This window comes from Mytilus edulis, chromosome 3 (assembly GCF_963676685.1).
Source record: "Mytilus edulis chromosome 3, xbMytEdul2.2, whole genome shotgun sequence".
In the NCBI taxonomy this organism is placed as follows: domain Eukaryota; kingdom Metazoa; phylum Mollusca; class Bivalvia; order Mytilida; family Mytilidae; genus Mytilus; species Mytilus edulis.
The window spans coordinates 83422731-83443294 of record NC_092346.1 but is presented as its reverse complement, the minus strand read 5'-3'; the positions used below and the strand labels follow the sequence as shown (position 1 = coordinate 83443294).

Genomic DNA, 20564 nt, shown 5'->3' with positions numbered 1-20564 from the left:
TTAGGGTAGAAATTCAGCAATACAATTTACGGATTTTATGTCTGCTGATGTAGAATATAATATCAAGTAGATACAGTGGAATATATCGCAGGGTAATTTTTTCCGGTGTCCAATCAATCTGCGTTCCACGGTCACCATAATGAGGACGATTGTGCTACAATATGTTATATTTCAATGACTTACTCTATTTGATGTGAGTCAGGAAATTAAAAACAAATTAGCGCAAGACAATAAGTTGAAGGATCCTTTCAATCCGCAGAACTTGGTATTTTTTTGCAACTCAACTTTCTACCCTTGAGGTTCGATCAAAATCATGTCATTATCCTTAAGAAAAAGTACAGTGCGACTATTAGCACTGTCTGGGTTCTATTTGCTTTACATTGTTATTGGAGCATCTGTTTTTTCAGCAATAGAAGGACCAAGGGAAAGAGATTTGACTGTACATGTTCGTGATGTGAGGGAAAAATTTCTAAAAGACCATAGTAAATGTCTTACTGGTAATTATGATTTTATCATTTATAAAACACAGATCCTGACAGATCCTTAAAATATAATAGTTTCCTGAAGGAGTTAGAAAATGAATTTGATACTTTTTGGCTACATGTATGTCAAAGCAGCCTTCTTAGCACTAGATTGTCAATTTGTATGGACTCTGGCAAATAGAGTGTTTTGTCGGTCTCAATACACCTTTTCACTATTCCCTGCTGACCCAAGAATCAGTTCCGCTTGAACTATTGACGTCATACAACAATCAATTTTCCATTGTGGCGTCAGATATTTTGTATTGTGACTTCAAAATTTTACGGGAGCCTGTGTGATGACCAGTAATGACGGACAAAAGGTGTATTCAGATGTGTAATTAACTCTGTAAAATTATTTTTTATTGAAATTAGTTACATACAAATGTAAAATGAATTTGATATGTATGGTAAGATGTCCATAACCTTCGAGTCCTTGCTATTCCTTCAGCTTGTGGTTTATTCACTTTTATATGTACATATATATACATCTATATAGCAGTAAATACTTTAATACTACTGTAAATTCAGGAGTTATTTCGAGGTTTTTATTATTGCGACGAAAACGACAAAGTTGTAACAGTAAACGCAATAATTCAAGGACACATTTTAAAATATTTTATATCATGTATATGAATTTACCAGGGTTTTTCTCGAAATCGTAAAAATTAAAATCGCATTTAAGTCTTAACTGACAAAGTTGCTATAATAAATGCACGTAATAATTTCTGAATTTACAGTAACTAAACTGTAGTATAGATGTTGAACATACATGTGGATCTTTACAAATTGAAATGGTCCAAATGAAACCTATTTTTGTTTGGTTAAAAAAAAACGCTACATAGTAAGACCATATGAAAAGCTGTTGAAATTAAAATTGATAAAATTATTGATCTCAACAGAATTTATCTCAAGCAGTTTAATAGCTACTTGTCTGATTCCCCAGACTAGTTAATCTTTATTCAGACTATACATGTGTACATACAATGTATATATATGCAGTGTAGCTAGTAGTTATATAAGTATTTTCAAATTTTGTTTAGACACAAAAGAAAAATATCAGAAATCTTGGTATTCAGACTAGACTAGTAATTTGAAAAGATTTTGGTGCAGGTGGCTCAATAGATATACATGTAGGAAGATGTGGTATGAGTGCCAATGAGACACGTTTCCATCCAAATATAGTTTTATCACCTACCAAATGTACAATGAAAAAGTAGAAATTAAAGAAATAACACCAACTGTAATAGGATAACAATCAATTACTAAAATACAAAACACCAAATGTGGATCTTTTTTGTTGAGGCTGTAACTTTTGACGCATAAGCGAGACATAGAGATTCTTATTTCATCAGCAGTGGCCACAGATATTATAGTTTTTAAAATTATAATAACTTTCTTAAACTATCCTGGATTTCTACCAAACTTGGATAGAAAGCTGGTTTATGATCAAAAGCAGGTATCTATTATCTAGAAGGAAATTTTGTAAAAATATATTTCGAATAAATTCCTGTTTTTCCTTTATATTTTACTTTTACATGAAAATGATATATATGGACTTAGTTTTTATACGACCATAATTTTTTTATACGACCGCAAAAATTTTAATTTTTCGTCGTATATTGCTATCATGTTGGCGTCGTCGTTGTTGTCTTGCGTCGTCGTCGTTGTCCGATACTTTTAGTTTTCGCACTCTAACTTTAGTAAAAGTGAATAGAAATCTATGAAATTTTAACACAAGGTTTATGCCCATAAAAGGAAGGTTGGGATTGATTATGGGAGTTTTGGTCCCAACATTTTAGGAATAAGGGGCCAAAAAGGGCCCAAATAAGCATTTTCTTGGTTTTCACACTATAACTTTAGTTTAAGTAAATAGAAATCTATGAAATTTTGACACAAAGTTTATGACCACAAAAGGAAAGTTGGGATTGATTTTGGGTGTTTTGGTTCCAACAGTTTAGGAATTAGGGGCCAAAAAAGGGCCCAAATAAACTTAATTCTTGGTTTTCGCACTCTAACTTTAGTATAAGTGAATAGAAATCAATGAAAATAAAACACAAGGTTTATGACCACAAAAGGAAGGTTGGGATTGATTTTGGGAGTTGAGGTCCCAACAGTTTAGGAATAAGGGGCCCAAAGAAGCATTATTCTTGGTTTTCGCACCATAACTTTAGAATAAGTAAATAGAAATCTATGAAATTTTAAACACAAGGTTTGTGACCATAAAAGGAAGGTTAGGTTTGATTTTGGGAGTTTTGGTCCCAACAGTTTAGGAATTAGGGGCCCAAAGGGTCCAAAATTGAACTTTGTTTGATTTCATCAAAAATTGAATAATTGGGGTTCTTTGATTTGCCGAATCTAACTGTGTATGTAGATTCTTAATTTTTGGTCCTGTTTTCAAATTGGTCTACATTAAAGTCCAAAGGGTCCAAAATTAAACTTAGTTTGATTTTAACAAAAATTGAATCCTTGGGGTTCTTTGATATGCTGAATCTAAAAATGTACTTAGATTTTTGATTATGGGCCCAGTTTTCAAGTTTGTTCAAAACAGGAACCAAAATTATTATATTAAGTATTGTGCAATAGCAAGAATTTTTCAATTGCACAGTATTCAGCAATAGCAAGAAATCTTCAATTGCACAGTATTGTGCAATAACAAGAAATTTTCAATTGCACTGTATTGCGCAATAGCAAAAAATCTTCAATTTCACAGTATTGTGCAATAGCAAATATTTTCAATTGCACAGTATTGCGCAATAGCAAGAAATATCTAATTGCACAATAGCAAGAAATTTTCAATTGGAGTTATCTTTCTTTGTCCAGAATAGTAGTTGAATCAACTTAAATTATTGTTTTATACAATATACAATGTATATTCACTTTTACTACCAACTGATAAATTAAAACAATCTTTACCATTCAGTGATAACAAGCACTTTATTTTACATTTTAATATTTTATGATGTATTTAAATGAGTAGTTATTGTTGCAAACTCCATTAGAAATTTGAATTGAGATCAGTTTTAGAAAAAGGGAAAGGGGGATGTGAAAATAAAAAGAAAATTTCTTCAAACATTTTTTTGAGAGGATTAATATTCAACAGCATAGTGAATTGCTCAAAGGCAAACAAAATATTTTAAGTTCATTAGACCACATTCATTCTGTGTCAGAAACCTATGCTGTGTCAACTATTTCATCACAATCCAAATTTAGAGCTGAATCCAGCTTGAATGTTGTGTCCATACTTGCCCCAACCATTCAGGGTTCAACCTCTGCGGTCGTATAAAGCTGCGCCCTGTGGAGCATCTGGTTTTAAACTGTTTTGATGTTGTCGCTGTCCAATGACACATTTGGTTTAAGGACAATAACTTTAATTTTTAAGTAAATGAATCTCTATAAAATTTTACAAGAAGGTTCAAAATCACAAAAGAAAGGTTTGGATTGTTTTTGGGGGTTATGGTAACAACAGTTTAGGAATAAGGGGCCGTAAACAAGCAATTTTGTAGTTTCCAGAAAATAACTTACATGCAAGTGTATGGATCTCTCTGACATTGTACCACAATCAGACAGTATTCCATATCACTAAGGGATTGCTGGGATTGAGTTGAGGGGTTATTGCCCAAACCTGCAGGAGTTAGGGGCAAAAAGAAGCATTTTATCCAAACAATAATTTGTGTTTAAGTGAATGGATCTCTCTAAAATTGTAGTACAAGGTTCCATACTAGAAAGGAAATGCTTTGTTTGCATTTGAGGGTAATTACTCCAAAGGGAGGAGGGGGTCAAAAAGTTGGGGTTTTTTTTTTTGAAGGGGTATATATTTTTTTCAAAATTTTAGCAAATGTCTGACACACTATCAATATTGTCTCAAATTATTTATATATTCATATACATGTACTATTTCTATAATATAATAGCAAATGTTTTTATACTGTTTTCTTTTTTCAGATGGTGACTTGGAAAAGTTTCTGATTGAAATCAATAATGCTGCTCATAAAGGTGTATCATCCACTAAAAATGTAACAATGGCAGAACCTAACTGGAGCTTTGGACAGTCAATTTTCTTCTCTGTAACAGTGCTAACAACTATAGGTAACATCTATATATTTGTACAAATAACAGTTTGTTAAATTGGAACACTTTATATATTTTTTAGGCTTTCAAATCTTTTGCCATTACTTCTCCATTCTTTAGGTGTAATACCACCAAATCATGGTAAGTCACATCCGGTTGTATACGAAAAAAGGTCGAACAAAAGCATTCCCCTGAATTTGACAGTTGTAGGTAATTAATCCTACATTTTATTGCAGTAAAACATATCTGTGCCATAAACATATGGGTAATTCAAAGCACCATATTTTTTTTTTTGAGATTTCTATAGAATGTTTTGTAATCTTAAGGTTACATGGTGACTAAACATTGAACACAGATAAAAAAAAAAAAGGGGAGAAATTTGATTGGTTAACTTCCAGTGATGGTTATTTTCTTATATGCAATGAAATGTGATGTGAATTTTTTTCTATAGTACTGGACAGGATAAATCTTTACTCATGCCAAGTATTTCTTTTTTTGAAACAAAGATAAATTCTGCACATTTTTTAGAAAAGTGCAAATTTAACAAAGACTAATAGGGGAAAATCAATGGTGGTATTACACCCAATGTACTTATCATCTATTTATTGCTCTTGAGCTAGTATTGGCGTTTCCTACTGTTCTTGACCTGATGGATCTCGTGGTTCAATTACTACTTTAAATAAAAGTAACAGGTCTACTTTAATAATTTTGAATATATTTGACCTAATGTTAACTTGTTAATTGAAATATGGTCAACTTGGCCTTCTTCTGACTGGCAGTATAACCCTTACTTTTAAAAATGGATTATCCCTTTTGCTCTGTGGGATGAAAAATGTATAAAATTGCAGCCACGTCTGGTCAGAATCAGATGACAGAGTGTAGATAAAGTGCCACACACTCTGCATTTAAATAAGTTATATTATATGGGTCCACTATATATATATACGATGTATAGCTACAGACCATAGCTGACCTGTTTCAAGGCTAAATTTCTGCCCTTTGAGGACAGGCACTCGTCTCAGAATTTTTTCCCCCTATATACCTTTACAAATGTATATAACACAAGGAACTTAACTCACGATTTAGAAAAATGTCATACGGTGAAGAAATTCCATTAAAAATGCTGTGTCTACGCTGTCAACTCCGCTATCTCTTGTTATGCTGTAAATCTAAATTGATTTATCTTCACAATGGTGTATATATAACAGGCCTACTTTTGTCGTCGGAATCATCCGTAGTAATCCTACCCATGCAAGTATGTCAATAGTAATTATCGTCAAACTACACAAAATTGGCAATACACGTCTCGCAGTAAATGATTTATTATAAAAATTGCTTCAGAAAATACTGTTGGTTTTCGTATGAATAGAACTTATCATCCAGTTAGTAAAATTGTATAAGATACCGTGAAAAAAATCTAACAAGTGTTATTTGTGGTATGTGTAATAACTTACAAATTTTCCCATGACGTCAATATCGTTCAGACTCTCTCTTGACTTTATGTATAAAATGAAATAAGATCAGATAACTCTGAGAATCATTTAGACTTTCCCATAAAATTGACCAATCGGAAACCGAGATATAATATAAGGAGACGTGACGCGTTTATTGCCAATTCTTCAGCGGTTTGCAAAATTATTACGATTGACATACTTGGGTAGGATTGCTACGGATGATTCCGACAACAAATGTAGGCATGTTATACACCATTGTAAAGATAAATCAATTTAGATTTATGATATAACAAGTTTTAGTGGGGTTGACAGCCTACAAAGCGGCATATAATGGAATTTCGTCACCACCTGACATTTTTCTAAAATGCAAGTTAAGTACCTTGTGTTATATTAAGGTATATAGGAAAAAAAATTCTGAGACAAGTGTCTGTGCCTTTGAGCATACCATTGTTTTCTAGTGGCAGTCAAATTGCTAAAAACAGCATCCTTATCATCCAACCTTGCTTAACCTATCATTCGTATTACTTATTAATTGCCACTGCCATTAAGCAAGCAACAATAAAATACATTTGGTATATTGAATCGTTGTCATGTGTTGAATTGTCATGACTGTTCTGTCTATGTCCATCTTACAGAGTTAATCTGAACCTGACTAAAAAAGTTGTATATATCATTTCAAGAAATAAAAATTTATGATAAAATGTATTATTTGCATTAAAATATGCCCAAAGTTTGATGATTTATGAAACATTTGCATCCAGAAGTGGTGTGTCTTATTATACATGTATAAATAGCCTATGTGTCAATACAGTTTTATTTCCTGGAATACATGTAGCCTAGATATAGATGGTTCCAAAGTATAATATATAGTATAAATTTTTGTTTCATTTGCATCTTGTCTTATGATTATCGGACGTCTTCCACTGCTAATGTAAATAACATTTTGAAAGATGATTGACTAAATAAATATAAATTACATTAACTGGTAGTTTTCAGTACAATTTGAAATATGACAAACATTCATCGGATTGTTCATGTCAAAATGACATTTGACTAAGATCTGCTTCTTTGTATAGACTTAATATATATATTCTGCATCCAAATCTTTTTTAAGGTTTCAATGCTCGTCATGATCGGGTTTATTAAACATTATAAAACAAGTTTTTAAGAAACATACGAAATTTGCAATTTGTAGGGCCTACATTGTACGTATATGAAATTGACACACACATTATTAATATACATATATTTAATATTTTATTACTATTATGACATGTACAAGTGTACATGTATTTATCATTTAATTTGATCTGTTCTTTTTACAGGTTATGGAAGAGTTACACCCTTATCAGATGAAGGGAAAGGATTTATTATTGTTTATACCGTAATTGGTATACCTCTGACGTTGATCTTATTTAGTGCAATAGTCGAGAGACTTATGATACCAACTAAAGTGTTCTTATACTTTCTGTTTCGTAAATTAGGACACCTGTACAAAGTTTTCCATATACAACTTTTGCACCTTTTTTTCGTGATACTTGTGCTTCTTGTCTTTATTTTTCTGATTCCTGCCGCCGTTTACTCTACTTTGGAGCCCACATGGAACTACCTTGATGCTTTCTATTATTGTTTTATTTCCATGACAACAATAGGCCTTGGAGACTACATACCAGGAGACAACCCAGAGCAGGAATTAAGACCCCTATACAAGGTGGCGACCACATGTAAGTTGGATATTTATTTCTTGTTTATATTGAATTTTAGATATATATGCTTGATTTAGATAACATTGGCCTCAGAAGTACATAAAGTCTTATCAAAACAAAATGAGAAAAGTATCATATTAGTATTTAAATTTGATTAAATTATTATATTTCAACTTTTCATTCTTTTACAATTAACATGTTAAACAATAATGACAGAACTCAGCTGATACAATTTTGATACATCTTTGGACTCATGAAATATGTATTAATTTGAAATTAAATCTGATTATCACTATAAAGAAGAGAAGGGAAGGTTATATCTATATCATAATCCAGTATAAAATCATCAATTGAATATAAAATAAATTACAATTATATTTAATTTTATGTAGTGCTCAACCTTCAGATTCAGTGCTGCTTTAGACTTGATATTTATTACATAGTTTATTTGATAGGTTATGTATGTGCTAAGATAACTTAACTCAAATTTAAATGTATCAGAGGTGGATTTAGAGGGTTTTTCAGGGGGCCCAGGCCCCCCTTTAGAGAGAAAAAAAATGGTTGATTATTTATGGAATCATTGAAGCATGACTGGAGCGGGCTTCTTCTTAGGCAATCAGTGGGCCCCCTCTTATAAAAAATCTTTGGATTCACCGCTGTGTATAACTAGTATACATGTATATAGAAATTAAGGTACTCCAATATAAATAATATAATCAATAGTATATACCTTTAGCTTGATATTTATGGTCCGATTACAGCAGACTTTGTAATGAGAATGTAAAGAGATGTTTAATTGGTGTAGATAATTGATAAATTTACACACCTTAAGTATATTATTATTGTTTTGATAGGCTATTTAGTGATAGGATTATGGGCTATGATGCTGTTAATGAGTGTGCTGTACGATATACCTGAACTCAACATTGGATTCCATTTCTATATGAAGTCTGACAAGGATGAGGATGAAGAGCGAACAGCACTGAAAACTTCTATAGAAAAGACTGGTACTAAATATACCAAACATGTGGATGAAGAGCAACCAACAGCAGTACAGGCTGAAACAAGTGAAAGAAATACAGAGCAGTAGAAGATTTGTAGTAAATTTTAAAATTGTTGTGTATTAAGTTAAAATGGTAGAATTCTACAAGAAGGTAGTTCATATGATATAAGTTGTAAGTCATTATTGATAAGTTTATAGATTTTTATTCCAGCAGACTTTTGTTTCCCCCTAAATAATATATATATATATATATACATCATGTACATGGTCAATATGTGCAATTCCTACAGGTACAATGTAGGCAGTGATGATAGCAATTTCTTCAATTTCTCTGTCCATATGATATATGGTAAACATGTATGTATGACATGTATGATGGCTTGTTTCAAAGCTGAGACATTTTCACATATATATGTTGTTGCATTTTGAGGGTATGAACTATGAACTATGAAGAGCGATAACATTTCTCCTTTTTTTTCTTACCCTAAATAAAGCCAAATAAAGTGCTTTTGATGAGGCTCCTCAAGGTAAAAATGATTTTTTTGTTATAGAAGATATTCTTCAGAAATTCAGTTCTTTGCATACATTTTTGAACTCCATAGTTTTCACACTTTTATTTTATGGTCCTCTGCACTTGAATCAGAATAAATGGTTAAACTGAGTCACTTGTTAAAAATTGCAACATGTCCAATATCCCTGCACAGAGATTTTTTGTTTACATATTATATTTGAGTGTCTGACTTTGAGGGATATTGACTCATGTGTGAAGATATGCTGTCAAATGTTTTAAAACCACACATTCCAAAATCAGATTAAGTAAATTTTTATATATATAAAGTTTTTGTTTGTTTATTATTACTCATGTATAATTGTGTAGTACTATATATACTCTAATAGGGAAAGTGAGGCACTATTGCAAATGTTTCAAAACTTTGTATATCTTTTAAAAGACAATAACAGAGATTCAAAATTTTAAGTTAATATCTCTTTCTGTTCCGTAAATATGGACTTTTGAATAGATATAGAATATAATGGAGGAATCTGAATCTGTACCTTATAATGTACCATGTGATCTTCAGTAGGTGTTAAAAATTTGTGTAATTTGTTTAAAATAATTGTATGTGTGTGAATGTTTGCACTGATGCGAACAAATAGTTTTTGCTTGGAAAAGTAGAAATAAATGTGCTATTTTTATAGATATTCACATAGAAGCAATTTTAATGTTGTCAATATTTGGTAAATATGACTTACATTGAAAATTTATTTTCCCCACCAATACTTATAAATGATTTAACTTATTTTTTTTAGATTTATGTTTCATGGACATATTGTTCATATACAAACTGTACATTTATTTTACTTCTGTTTGCATGGTTAGTTTTTACTTTTATTTAAGAAGAGTAACTGATATACAATACTGTAAATTCCATTATAATTAGACAGTATGAAATAATATTTGTCCATTTCTTCTTTATGCATTTATATTTTTTGTATCTTTATCATGTTAATTTATTTATAGACTTAGCATAATAATGTATGCATAATGCTAATGCCGGTGCTTTTTATTTTAGTTGTGCAATAATAATGTATACTTCTTGCCTTATAATATTTTTCTATCATTTTTTTCCTTTTTTTAATTATTTGATTTATTTGATTTATTTAATTTATTTAATTGTGTTTGATATGCAGTATCAAAAAGTACCCCTTCATGTGGTAACCTTGAAAACCAAGGAAAGGATGTTTTGCTAAAACCCAAACAATTGGTATGCAAACTTTTACTAGCCATGACAACTTTATGTCAAATGTTTTCATTTCAGAATGGGATAGAATTGCATTTTTTTTTATCAATATTAAATTTTATATTAAAGTTGAAAGGTTAGTGAGGTTATTTTGTGTTTTTGAAATATGAACAAATTCCATATATACATACAGGTTGTGAACTTTATCTCCTCAGTTATCTTCTGTGACTTTTGATTTTAATCAAATAAGATTTTTAAGATTATAAAAAAAAATAGTTTAATTTTACATGTAATACATCTTCTGGTTGAATTTAGAATCATATTATAAATTTACTGTAATAATTTTTCTGTCTTGGAAATTATCTCAAAATGTGATGCACACTTTTAAATAACATGCTATTTTGGTCAGTGTGTATCTTCATAGACAGAAAAAAAATTACAGTCATTCCTTAATAAGAATTATTTCTGATAGACCTTGCCATATTTTATAATAAAAAAAAATAAGTACATGTAGTATTCATTTCTTTTATCAGTGAGATAGTATTAAGTTTTATATTTTTAACATGATTCTTAGACCTTGTCTAGAAATTAAGTTATGTTAAATTGCTGAATTTTTTATCTTTTTGTACTTTTCTATTTTCTGTTATATAGATCTATACATTGCATATAAATCAAAGGCCAATGATAACACATATATCTCTTTTACTTGCCACGACTCCAACAGTTTGTCATTAATCATGAGTTTACATTTAAAAGGGTAATTTCACCACATCTCCTTATTAGCTCACCTGGCCTAAAAGGCCATGTGAGCTTTTCTCATCACTTGGCGTCCGTCGTCGTCGTCTGTCGTCGTTAACAATTTTTCAAACATCTTCTCCTCTGAAACTACTGAATGGATTTGAATGAAACTTAACATGATTGTTCCTTAGTATATCCTGCACAAAATGTGCGCTTCGATTTTTGATCCGTCAAAAAACATGGCCGCCGTTACTTAAAATAGAACATAGGGGTCAAATGCAGTTTTTGGCTTATATCTCAAAAACGAAAGCATTTAGAGCAAATCTGACATGGGGTAAAAATGTTCATTAGGTCAAGATCTATCAGCCCTGAAATTTTCAGATGAATCAAACAAACCATTGTTGGGTTGCTGCCACTTAATTGGTAATTTTAAGGAAATTTTGCAGTTTTTGGTCATTATCTTGAATATTATTATAGATAAAGATAAACTGTAAACAGCAAAAAAGATCAGCAAAGTAAGATCTACAAATAAGTTAATATGACCAAAATTGTCAATTGACCCCTTAAGGGGTTATTGTCCTTTAATGACAATTTTTCACAATTTGTTCATCATATTTGCTAACTTTAAAAAATCTTCTCCTCTGAAACTACTGAATGGATTTGGTTAAAACTTAGCATGATTGTTCCTTAGATTATCCTGCACAAAGTGTGTGCTTTGATTTTTGATCCGTCAAAAAACATGGCCGCCGTTACTTAAAATAGAACATAGGGGTCAAATGCAGTTTTTGGCTTATATCTCAAAAACGAAAGCATTTAGAGCAAATCTGACATGGAGTAAAAATGTTCATTAGGTCAAGATCTATCAGCCCTGAAATTTTCAGATGAATCAAACAAACCATTGTTGGGTTGCTGCCACTTAATTGGTAATTTTAAGGAAATTTTGCAGTTTTTGGTCATTATCTTGAATATTATTATAGATAAAGATAAACTGTAAACAGCAAAAAAGATCAGCAAAGTAAGATCTACAAATAAGTTAATTTGACCAAAATTGTCAATTGACCCCTTAAGGGGTTATTGTCCTTTAATGACAATTTTTCACAATTTGTTCATCATATTTGCTAACTTTAAAAAATCTTCTCCTCTGAAACTACTGAATGGATTTGGTTAAAACTTAGCATGGTTGTTCCTTAGATTATCCTGCACAAAGTTTGTGCTTTGATTTTTGATCCGTCAAAAAACATGGCCACCGTTACTTAAAATAGAACATAGGGGTCAAATGCAGTTTTTGGCTTATATCTCAAAAACGAAAGCATTAAGAGCAAATCTGACATGGAGTAAAAATGTTCATTAGGTCAATATCTATCAGCCCTGAAATTTTCAGATGAATCAAACATCCAATTGTTGGGTTGCTGCCACTTAATTGGTAATTTTAAGGAAATTTTGCAGTTTTTGGTCATTATCTTGAATATTATTATAGATAAAGATAAACTGTAAACAGAAAATATGATCAGCAAAGTAAGATCTACAAATAAGTCAATTTGACCAAAATTGTCAATTGACCTCTTTAGGAGTTATTGCCCTTTAAAGACTTTTTTTCACAATTTGTTCACCATGTTGACTTACTTTAAAAAATCTTCTCTTATGAAACTGCTGTATCAATTTCAGCCAAACTTAGGCTAAATGAGTTTCAGAGTTTCAGAGTATCTAGTATAAATTTTATATTTCATTTCCTTGTATGTCAAGAAACATAGCTCCTATGGCTAAAATAGAACATAGGAGAAAATGATTTTTTTTTGCTTTTGAAGAAAATAGGACGATTCAAAGAACATTTAAATAAATTGAAAAGCCAAAATAATCATTGATGAGAGATTAAACCAAAAAAATTCAGGTGAGCGATTCAGGCTCTTGAGAGCCTCTTGTTTTAATATAGTTTCACAGTTTACTAATATAGCTAGTGACCAATAATTCTAGCTATTTGTGGCATGATTTATGTAGTGTTTAAAAAAAAATAACATGTACTAAATCAAAAATCATTTTAAAATGTGATAGTTTTTCTATTTACATATAATCTTACTTTTTACCTTATTTGGACCAAAGGGTCATTTGAGTTATTGTCATCACTTGGCTTCGGTCATCAGTTATCTTTAAAAAAAAAATAGGTCACTGAAACTATTGGGCCAATATTTGTAGAGTTTTATGCATGATAAATCCAATGATATTTTAATCAAGGATTTGTATAGTAGGATTAAAAAACAGTTTTCCTAAACTATACATGCATTATATATAGCTTCTTTATAAACATTATTAACTGCTACCACTAGAATGAGAGCATTATAATAAATAGGTATCAATATATATGTATATATATAGACTTCAATTGTATGCATTACTGACTGTTACTATATGATGATCTGATAATGCTGCATTATTTTACATTTTATTTTTAAAGTTTATTAGATAAAAATGTTAGTCATAGATATAAAGTAAATGCTTCAAAATTTTGCTGATTTTTTTTTCTGTGTTCAAATATTTAAACAAAAGACTGATCTTTTGAATTCCTTGTCTATCTGTGATGTGTCTCTGCCTATGAACTATTTTTGTGTGTGATGTAATTCCATTGTTTTAAAGTTTTGTTGTATACATTTATATACAATCTTATTTATTATTATACAAAAAATATTTCTGTATTATTTCTTTATTATTAATATCTTTATCATGTTTATTAAGATTGTTGTATTGTTTACTATTTCATATGAGATTATGTTTAAAATAACTGCATGACTATCTAAGTCAGTAGTATGAAAACTGTAAAAGAAATTCAATGACAATATATATGATATAGAAATCTATCATTTTATTTGTTTAAAAATGGGTCGAAAATGTTAAAAACTGAAAATTAAAAAATTGATAACTTCAAAAAGCTTAAAAAAACTTCTTACTGACTTACTTTAAGTGGCAACCAATCTACCAGATTTTATGACTATTCAAAACAAATATTTGATTCTTATGGTGTATGTCAAAACTTCTGTGGGTGCGTATTTAACTATTCTGATTTTATCTGGAATTTCGGCTCATGAGATCCCATGGCCAATACAGGACCAAACATTGACAAAAAGAAGGCAGGGAGATTTTGACTCATTCACATAGTCTATTTCTATCAATTATGGATATTTTCCATGGTATGAAACTACAGCAATACCTTTTTTTAGAGATGACATAATAATGAACCTTTATTTATATTCTTTACAATGTTGTGACTTGTTAATTGTTATACAGATGTTTGTACTGCTGTTAGGTCAATAAAAGAAATTTTAAATTGCAATTAGTTTAAAAAAATTATTCTTAATTCCTTACTTTTTTGCTATTTTTCTCCATCGTTTTACTCATGAATCAAGACCCCCATATACAGCTAGATTTAATTTTAATGAGAAAGTAACCAATTGCACTATTAAAATAATCACTATTTTATACACATACATGTAAGACGCAGAAGATTCCAACAGGAGATTCAAATTAAATAAGTCAAAGTGAAACAATGAAAAACAACTGTCAACAGAACACTAAACATAGCAACATGAACCCCACCAAAACCAGGGGTCATATGACATATAGTATAAAGTTTTGTAACAATTGAATTATCCCTTTTGATTATATATAGATTGTTGTAACAAACTCTTGAATTAATTAAATGAAATCCAGTTGATCGACCCTTATGTCTTTTGATGAAATATTACATTTGATATGATCTGAACTTTTTTAACTTTAATTCTAACACACTGATGTTTGTCTTGGGTTTTTCTCTATTTCAGGTTTCAAAACAATATTTGTTTAATAAAGTACTATAACATATATATCTAGGAATACATATCAGAACATTGAGCAACTTAAAATACAGTACAAATATATTGACACTATTGTTCTGGTAAAGAATACACCTAAATGTCTCTACAGCAAGATTTCCCATTGTACAGTAAATGTATCACAAATTACGATTAGTGTCAAAAGAAAGATATGACTCAATATTGTGGCTGAATGATTCTGGTTTAAGGAATTGGTGAATACAAAGGTTAACTTGGAAGTTTTAGATGCGAAGTATATGTAATGCCAGCAAGACAAATTATCAATGAATAGATCAAGTATATTAAGGTTCATGTGGACCCTATGGCTAAAATGGCCGTATTTTCACCTCAAAATTTAATCTGAGTACAGGCAAACCTGTGCATTTTGGGAAGTTTTAAGGCATAGCATGCCCTAGATAAATAAAATTCAAATGCATTGTATGATTTAGAAAATTCATAACTTAACTGAATTTTACCGTACACTTTTTTTCGTCCCTGCAGAAGATGATAAAATTAACAAACAGTTGAGTTTACCTTGATATGGTCCACTCAGGTACACAGTTTAAATAACCAATTATTGTCAGGTATCTATTGTCCATCTCATGTCCATGTCAAACAAAACAGCTCACTTCAATAATTACCTGTGGGGAAGTTCTCAAACCTGTTTCCCAACTTAGTTTATTTTGGCACCTTCTGGAGGAATGAAAAAAAGTGCACGGCAAAATCCTGGTAAGTTTTTATTTCTCTAAAACACAAAACATATTTGAAATTTATTTATCTAGGGCATGCTATGCCTGAAAATTTTTACAGATGCACAGGTTTGTCTGTACTCAGAGTAAATTTTGAGGTGAAAATACGGCCATATTAGCCATAGGGTCCACATGAACCTTAAGAAGGATTGTTCTAGAATTTCCACAAGAAGGGTGATGCATGTTTAAAAATGCTGAATAGAATACCTGTAAAATATTGGCAGGTACAAGATCAGCCCCATTTGATCTAAGAAAGCATGATCTGATGTCACCATTCATAGAAACAGTAAACAGGAGTCACCTTCCATAAACTACAACACAATTACTTCAACCTTGTACCATGTTCAACTTTCATCACTACAACACAAGTCGCCACTTACAGACTATACACCAGCACTTCAACCTTTAACCATGTTCAACTTTCATCTAAACAACACAAGTCGCCATCTACAGACTATACACCAGCACTTCAACCTTTAACCATGTTCAACTTTCATCTAAACAACACAAGTCGCCATCTACAGACTATACACCAGCACTTCAACCTTGTACCATATTTAACTTTCATCCAAACAACACAAGTCAACATCTACAGACTACACCAGCACTTCAACCTTGTACCATATTTAACTTTCATCCAAACAAAACAAGTCGCCATCTACAGACTTTACACCAGCACTTCAACCTTTAACCATGTTCAACTTTCATCCAAACAACACAAGTCGCCATCTACAGACTATACACCAGCACTTCAACCTTGTACCATATTTAACTTTCATCCAAACAACACAAGTTGCCATCTACAGACTATACACCAGCACTTCAACCTTGTACCATATTTAACTTTCATCCAAACAACACAAGTCAACATCTACAGACTACACCAGCACTTCAACCTTACAATCCTAAAACGTTAGCATTTACAGACTATACACCAGCACTTAAATTTTTTTTCCATGCTCAACTTTTTCAACACAAGTCACCATCCACAGATTATATCACTAACACTTCAAACGTTGTACCATATTCAACATTTTACCAAAATATTACAAATCACCATCCACAGACTACTACACCAGCACTGTAAACCTTATACCATGTTAATCCTTCCATTCCAATAACACAAGTCACCATTCACAGACTTCTACACCATTACTCACACTCTGCTCAGGCGACTCAACCTTTCATCACAATAACACACGTCACTATCTATAGACTATTACGCCAGCACTTCAATATTATCATGTTCGACCTTCCATCCCAACAACACAAGTCACCATCCACAGGCTTTACATCAGACAGCAGTTTAACCTTTCATCCCAACAACGCAAGTTACCATCCCAAGACTAGTACATAAGCACTTCAAACGTTGTACTATGTTGAACCTTTAATTCAAACACCAGAAGTCATCATAAACAAACGTCTGCACCAGCACTTCAACCTTTTACCATGTTCAACCTTTCATCTCGACAACACAAGTCACAATCCACAGGCTATACACCAACACAAGTCATATGCCACAGGCTATGCACAAACACTACAACCGTTTACCATGCTCAACCTTTCTTCACTAAAACACTAGTCACCGTCACATACCACATATTATGACACAAGCACTTCAACCTTTTACCATGTTCAAGCTTTCAACCATACAGCACCATTCACAGACTATACACCAACAATTCAATCTTGTACCATGTTCAACCTTTCATCCGAACAACACAAGTCATCATCGTCATCCGCAGACGATGCACCAGCATTTCAACCTTCTATCTTGTCCAACCATTCATCCTAACAACAGAAGTCACAACCTTTCATCCGAACAACACAAGTCATCATCCGCAGACGATGCACCAGCAATTCAACCTTCTATCTTGTCCAACCATTCATCCTAACAACAGAAGTCACAACCTTTCATCCGAACAACACAAGTCATCATCCGCAGACGATGCACCAGCATTTCAACCTTCTATCATGTCCAACCATTCATCCCAACAACAGAAGTCACTATCAACAGACTATACACCAGCACTTCAACCTATTACTAGTATTATGTACAACCTTTTTTCCCAGTCACCACCCACAGACTTTACACAAGCACTTTTACCTTTTACCATGTTCAACCTTTCATCACAACACAAGTAACAGTCACAGATTGTAAGAACTGTAAAGTTGCTTCCATAGAGATAATCTTTGAGCTTTTCACTTGCCGCCCACTTCAGTGCTAGAAACTCCAGTTATGTGTATCTCTTTTCCTACTTTGTAAGACCTCTACTTTAGTAGATAATTTAACTCTTGATTCCCTGTTGCTCCGGGTATAAAACTGCTCATAGTGCTGTACCGGAGGCGTCGTTGTGCAATTCATAAGGTAATTCACTGTTGTTCTATCCTAGTATTGGTGCTGATATAAGCAACTCATTTAACCTCTTAAATGCTGACTGCTGTTCCTGTCCCTAATGCCATGGTTTCTTAAAAGTTGGATTTGGCATCAAATCGGTAAGTGGTATGCTGATATGGCTAAACTGTTTGACGAATTATCGATAGTAATCAACAAATCCTAGAAATCTTACATCTTCTGGGTTGGTAGGTTTAGGCCAACTAACTACCTTCTCCGTCTCGGCTGGATGAATCTCAACACTATCTGCTGAGACAACATGACCGACGAACTTGACTTTCATCTCGAAGAAGGAACATATGTCTGGTGCAAGCTTCACGTTGTGCTGACTTATCCGGTTGAAAACAAGGCGAAAATTTTCCAGTTGTTCTTCGAAAGTCGTCAAAGATGATGACATATTATCGATGAAAATAAGTAGATCTTTAGATGTAAATCTGCTAACCTTTCTTCTGTCATCTTTGATAAGTGGTAAGTGAATTGGTAAACTCAAATGGCATCCGGTTGTATTCAAAGAATAAAAAAAAAAACTACTGTAAATGTATTCCTTTCTTTGTGCTCTTCCAGGATTTCTGCCTGATTATATCCACTTTTCATGTCTACGCAGGTAAAAAAAATATTCATCCAGCTGTTATATCAAGTGGATCTTCTATTTTTGGCAACGTATAGCTATCTTTTATTGTTAAGTCGTTTAATTATCGATAGTCCACGTACAGTCTCAGTTTACCATTCTTACATTCAAGGACCACGATAGATGGTACCATTTGACAATTGTTGTCAAAGTTGTGACTTGAATTCATCATACATAACTAAAGGAGTTCGTCTATATCGTTTTTTTACTGTGGTCTCCGTTCCACACTTGATCGATACACGCAGATGTCCGTTGTTGTGTTCGGATTCGTATTTTACAGAAGAAATAGCTAACTTTGACCTTATATTATATACTGACTTCTTTAAATCTATATATTGACTTTTATATTTGTGTGTAATTGCTCATTTTGTATTTAAGGAATGACTGTAATATTTTTTGTCTATGAAGAAATAACATAAAAAATTTGGTGCACACTGAATAACGCGCGTAGCCGTGGAGTTTTTAGTTCGACTTGAATTGATTTTTCTTTTTTGTGACCGTGAGGACGCTGTATTTTTCAGGGGGAACTCCATTTTCCAAAGTATTTTCCCCATTTTGTCAGTTTGTCCAGGTCTTTTTGTAGTTGATGGCAGACATTGTGGATTTGTCTGACATGTTTGTCCAAAACGACAACAGCATCGTTTGCAAACAGTTTCACTGTTGAGTGTAAGCCTTCTGGTAGGTCGTTAATGTTTATGAATTTTATTAACTAGTACTTATCTACGTTATTATTGACTTATGTCCATAATTGAGCTTTCTTTAATAAAATATTTCTTATTTCGTGTTTCGTATGTTTTATTATGTTACAACATTAGTATGATAGGGGTCGACTTTCATCTATAGTTAGCAGGTATATATTTCTGGCCTTTCTTGTATGTCAGTGTTAGTGGCGGATCCAGAAATTTTCATAAGTGGAGGCCCACTGACTGCCTAAGATCCTGCTTCAATGATTCCCGATATAATCAACCAAACTTTTTCCAAGAAAGGGGGCCCCTGCACCCTCCAAATCCGACTCTGATACTGTGTGACATTAGCATTTCGCTAGTCCTTTCCTTTTTTATTGACAAACTGTAAATGATGGTAAATATCGGAGCTAGAACGGAGTTGGAACGGACTCGCGGCAATTACACTGACAAGTTCGTTCAGTATCATTGGTTTGATGTTGTTTTTCGGTCCTGCAGCCTTGTAAACTTTTTGGATGAATTGTCTGAATATTATTTCACGTGAACCATTGATACATTTGAGTGATGAAATTTCAACGGAACGCCTGTGATTATTTTCCTATATTCATATAGAAAGAGACTCACTTTGGAGTTTGTTTTATTGTGGCGAACTGACCAAGCGCTATACAACTTGTGACGCCAGGGGCGGATCCAGAACCTTGATTATGGGGGGGGGGGGGGGGACCATGAGACCAACATTAAATATTTTTTTCAGAGATGTAAATAAGTATGCGATTGTGGGTGATAATAGTGGTCACAGTGGTGGTGGTGGTGGTGTGTGTGGTGTGTGTGGTGGTGTGGGGTATCCGGATCATCGTTTCCTTAGTTCTATATCTTTTATTTTTTTATTATTTCACTCTATTTTTTTTGCTAATTGATCTGTATTATAATTGTCCTGAGCATGCATGTTATATTTGTCACTTGACGTTGAACAACAAAAAATCACCTCTTTACTCTGTTATTTATATTCATTGGTCCAATTATTAGCTCACCTGGTCCGAA

The 20564-nt window shown here is 32.3% G+C and overlaps 1 protein-coding gene across 1 annotated transcript; it reads left to right on the top strand.

The window, feature by feature from the left end:
- The first annotated feature begins 78 nt into the window (after nt 1–78).
- LOC139514560 (potassium channel subfamily K member 1-like) lies at nt 79–11267 on the top strand. The gene is made up of 4 exons (XM_071303938.1): nt 79–497; nt 4464–4607; nt 7369–7767; nt 8604–11267. The coding sequence occupies exons 1-4, from the start codon at nt 314–316 to the stop codon at nt 8837–8839; spliced, it is 963 nt and encodes a 320-aa protein (XP_071160039.1). The 5' UTR covers nt 79–313; the 3' UTR covers nt 8840–11267.
- Nucleotides 11268–20564: the final 9297 nt, after the last annotated feature.

Coding starts and splice junctions, on each gene's coding strand:
- LOC139514560 (XM_071303938.1), top strand. CDS start 314: ATGTCATTATCCTTAAGAAAAAGTACAGTGCGACTATTAGCACTGTCT. Junction 498..4,463: donor CCATAGTAAATGTCTTACTG/GTAATTATGATT, acceptor TTCTTTTTTCAG/ATGGTGACTTGGAAAAGTTT. Junction 4,608..7,368: donor AACAGTGCTAACAACTATAG/GTAACATCTATA, acceptor TTCTTTTTACAG/GTTATGGAAGAGTTACACCC.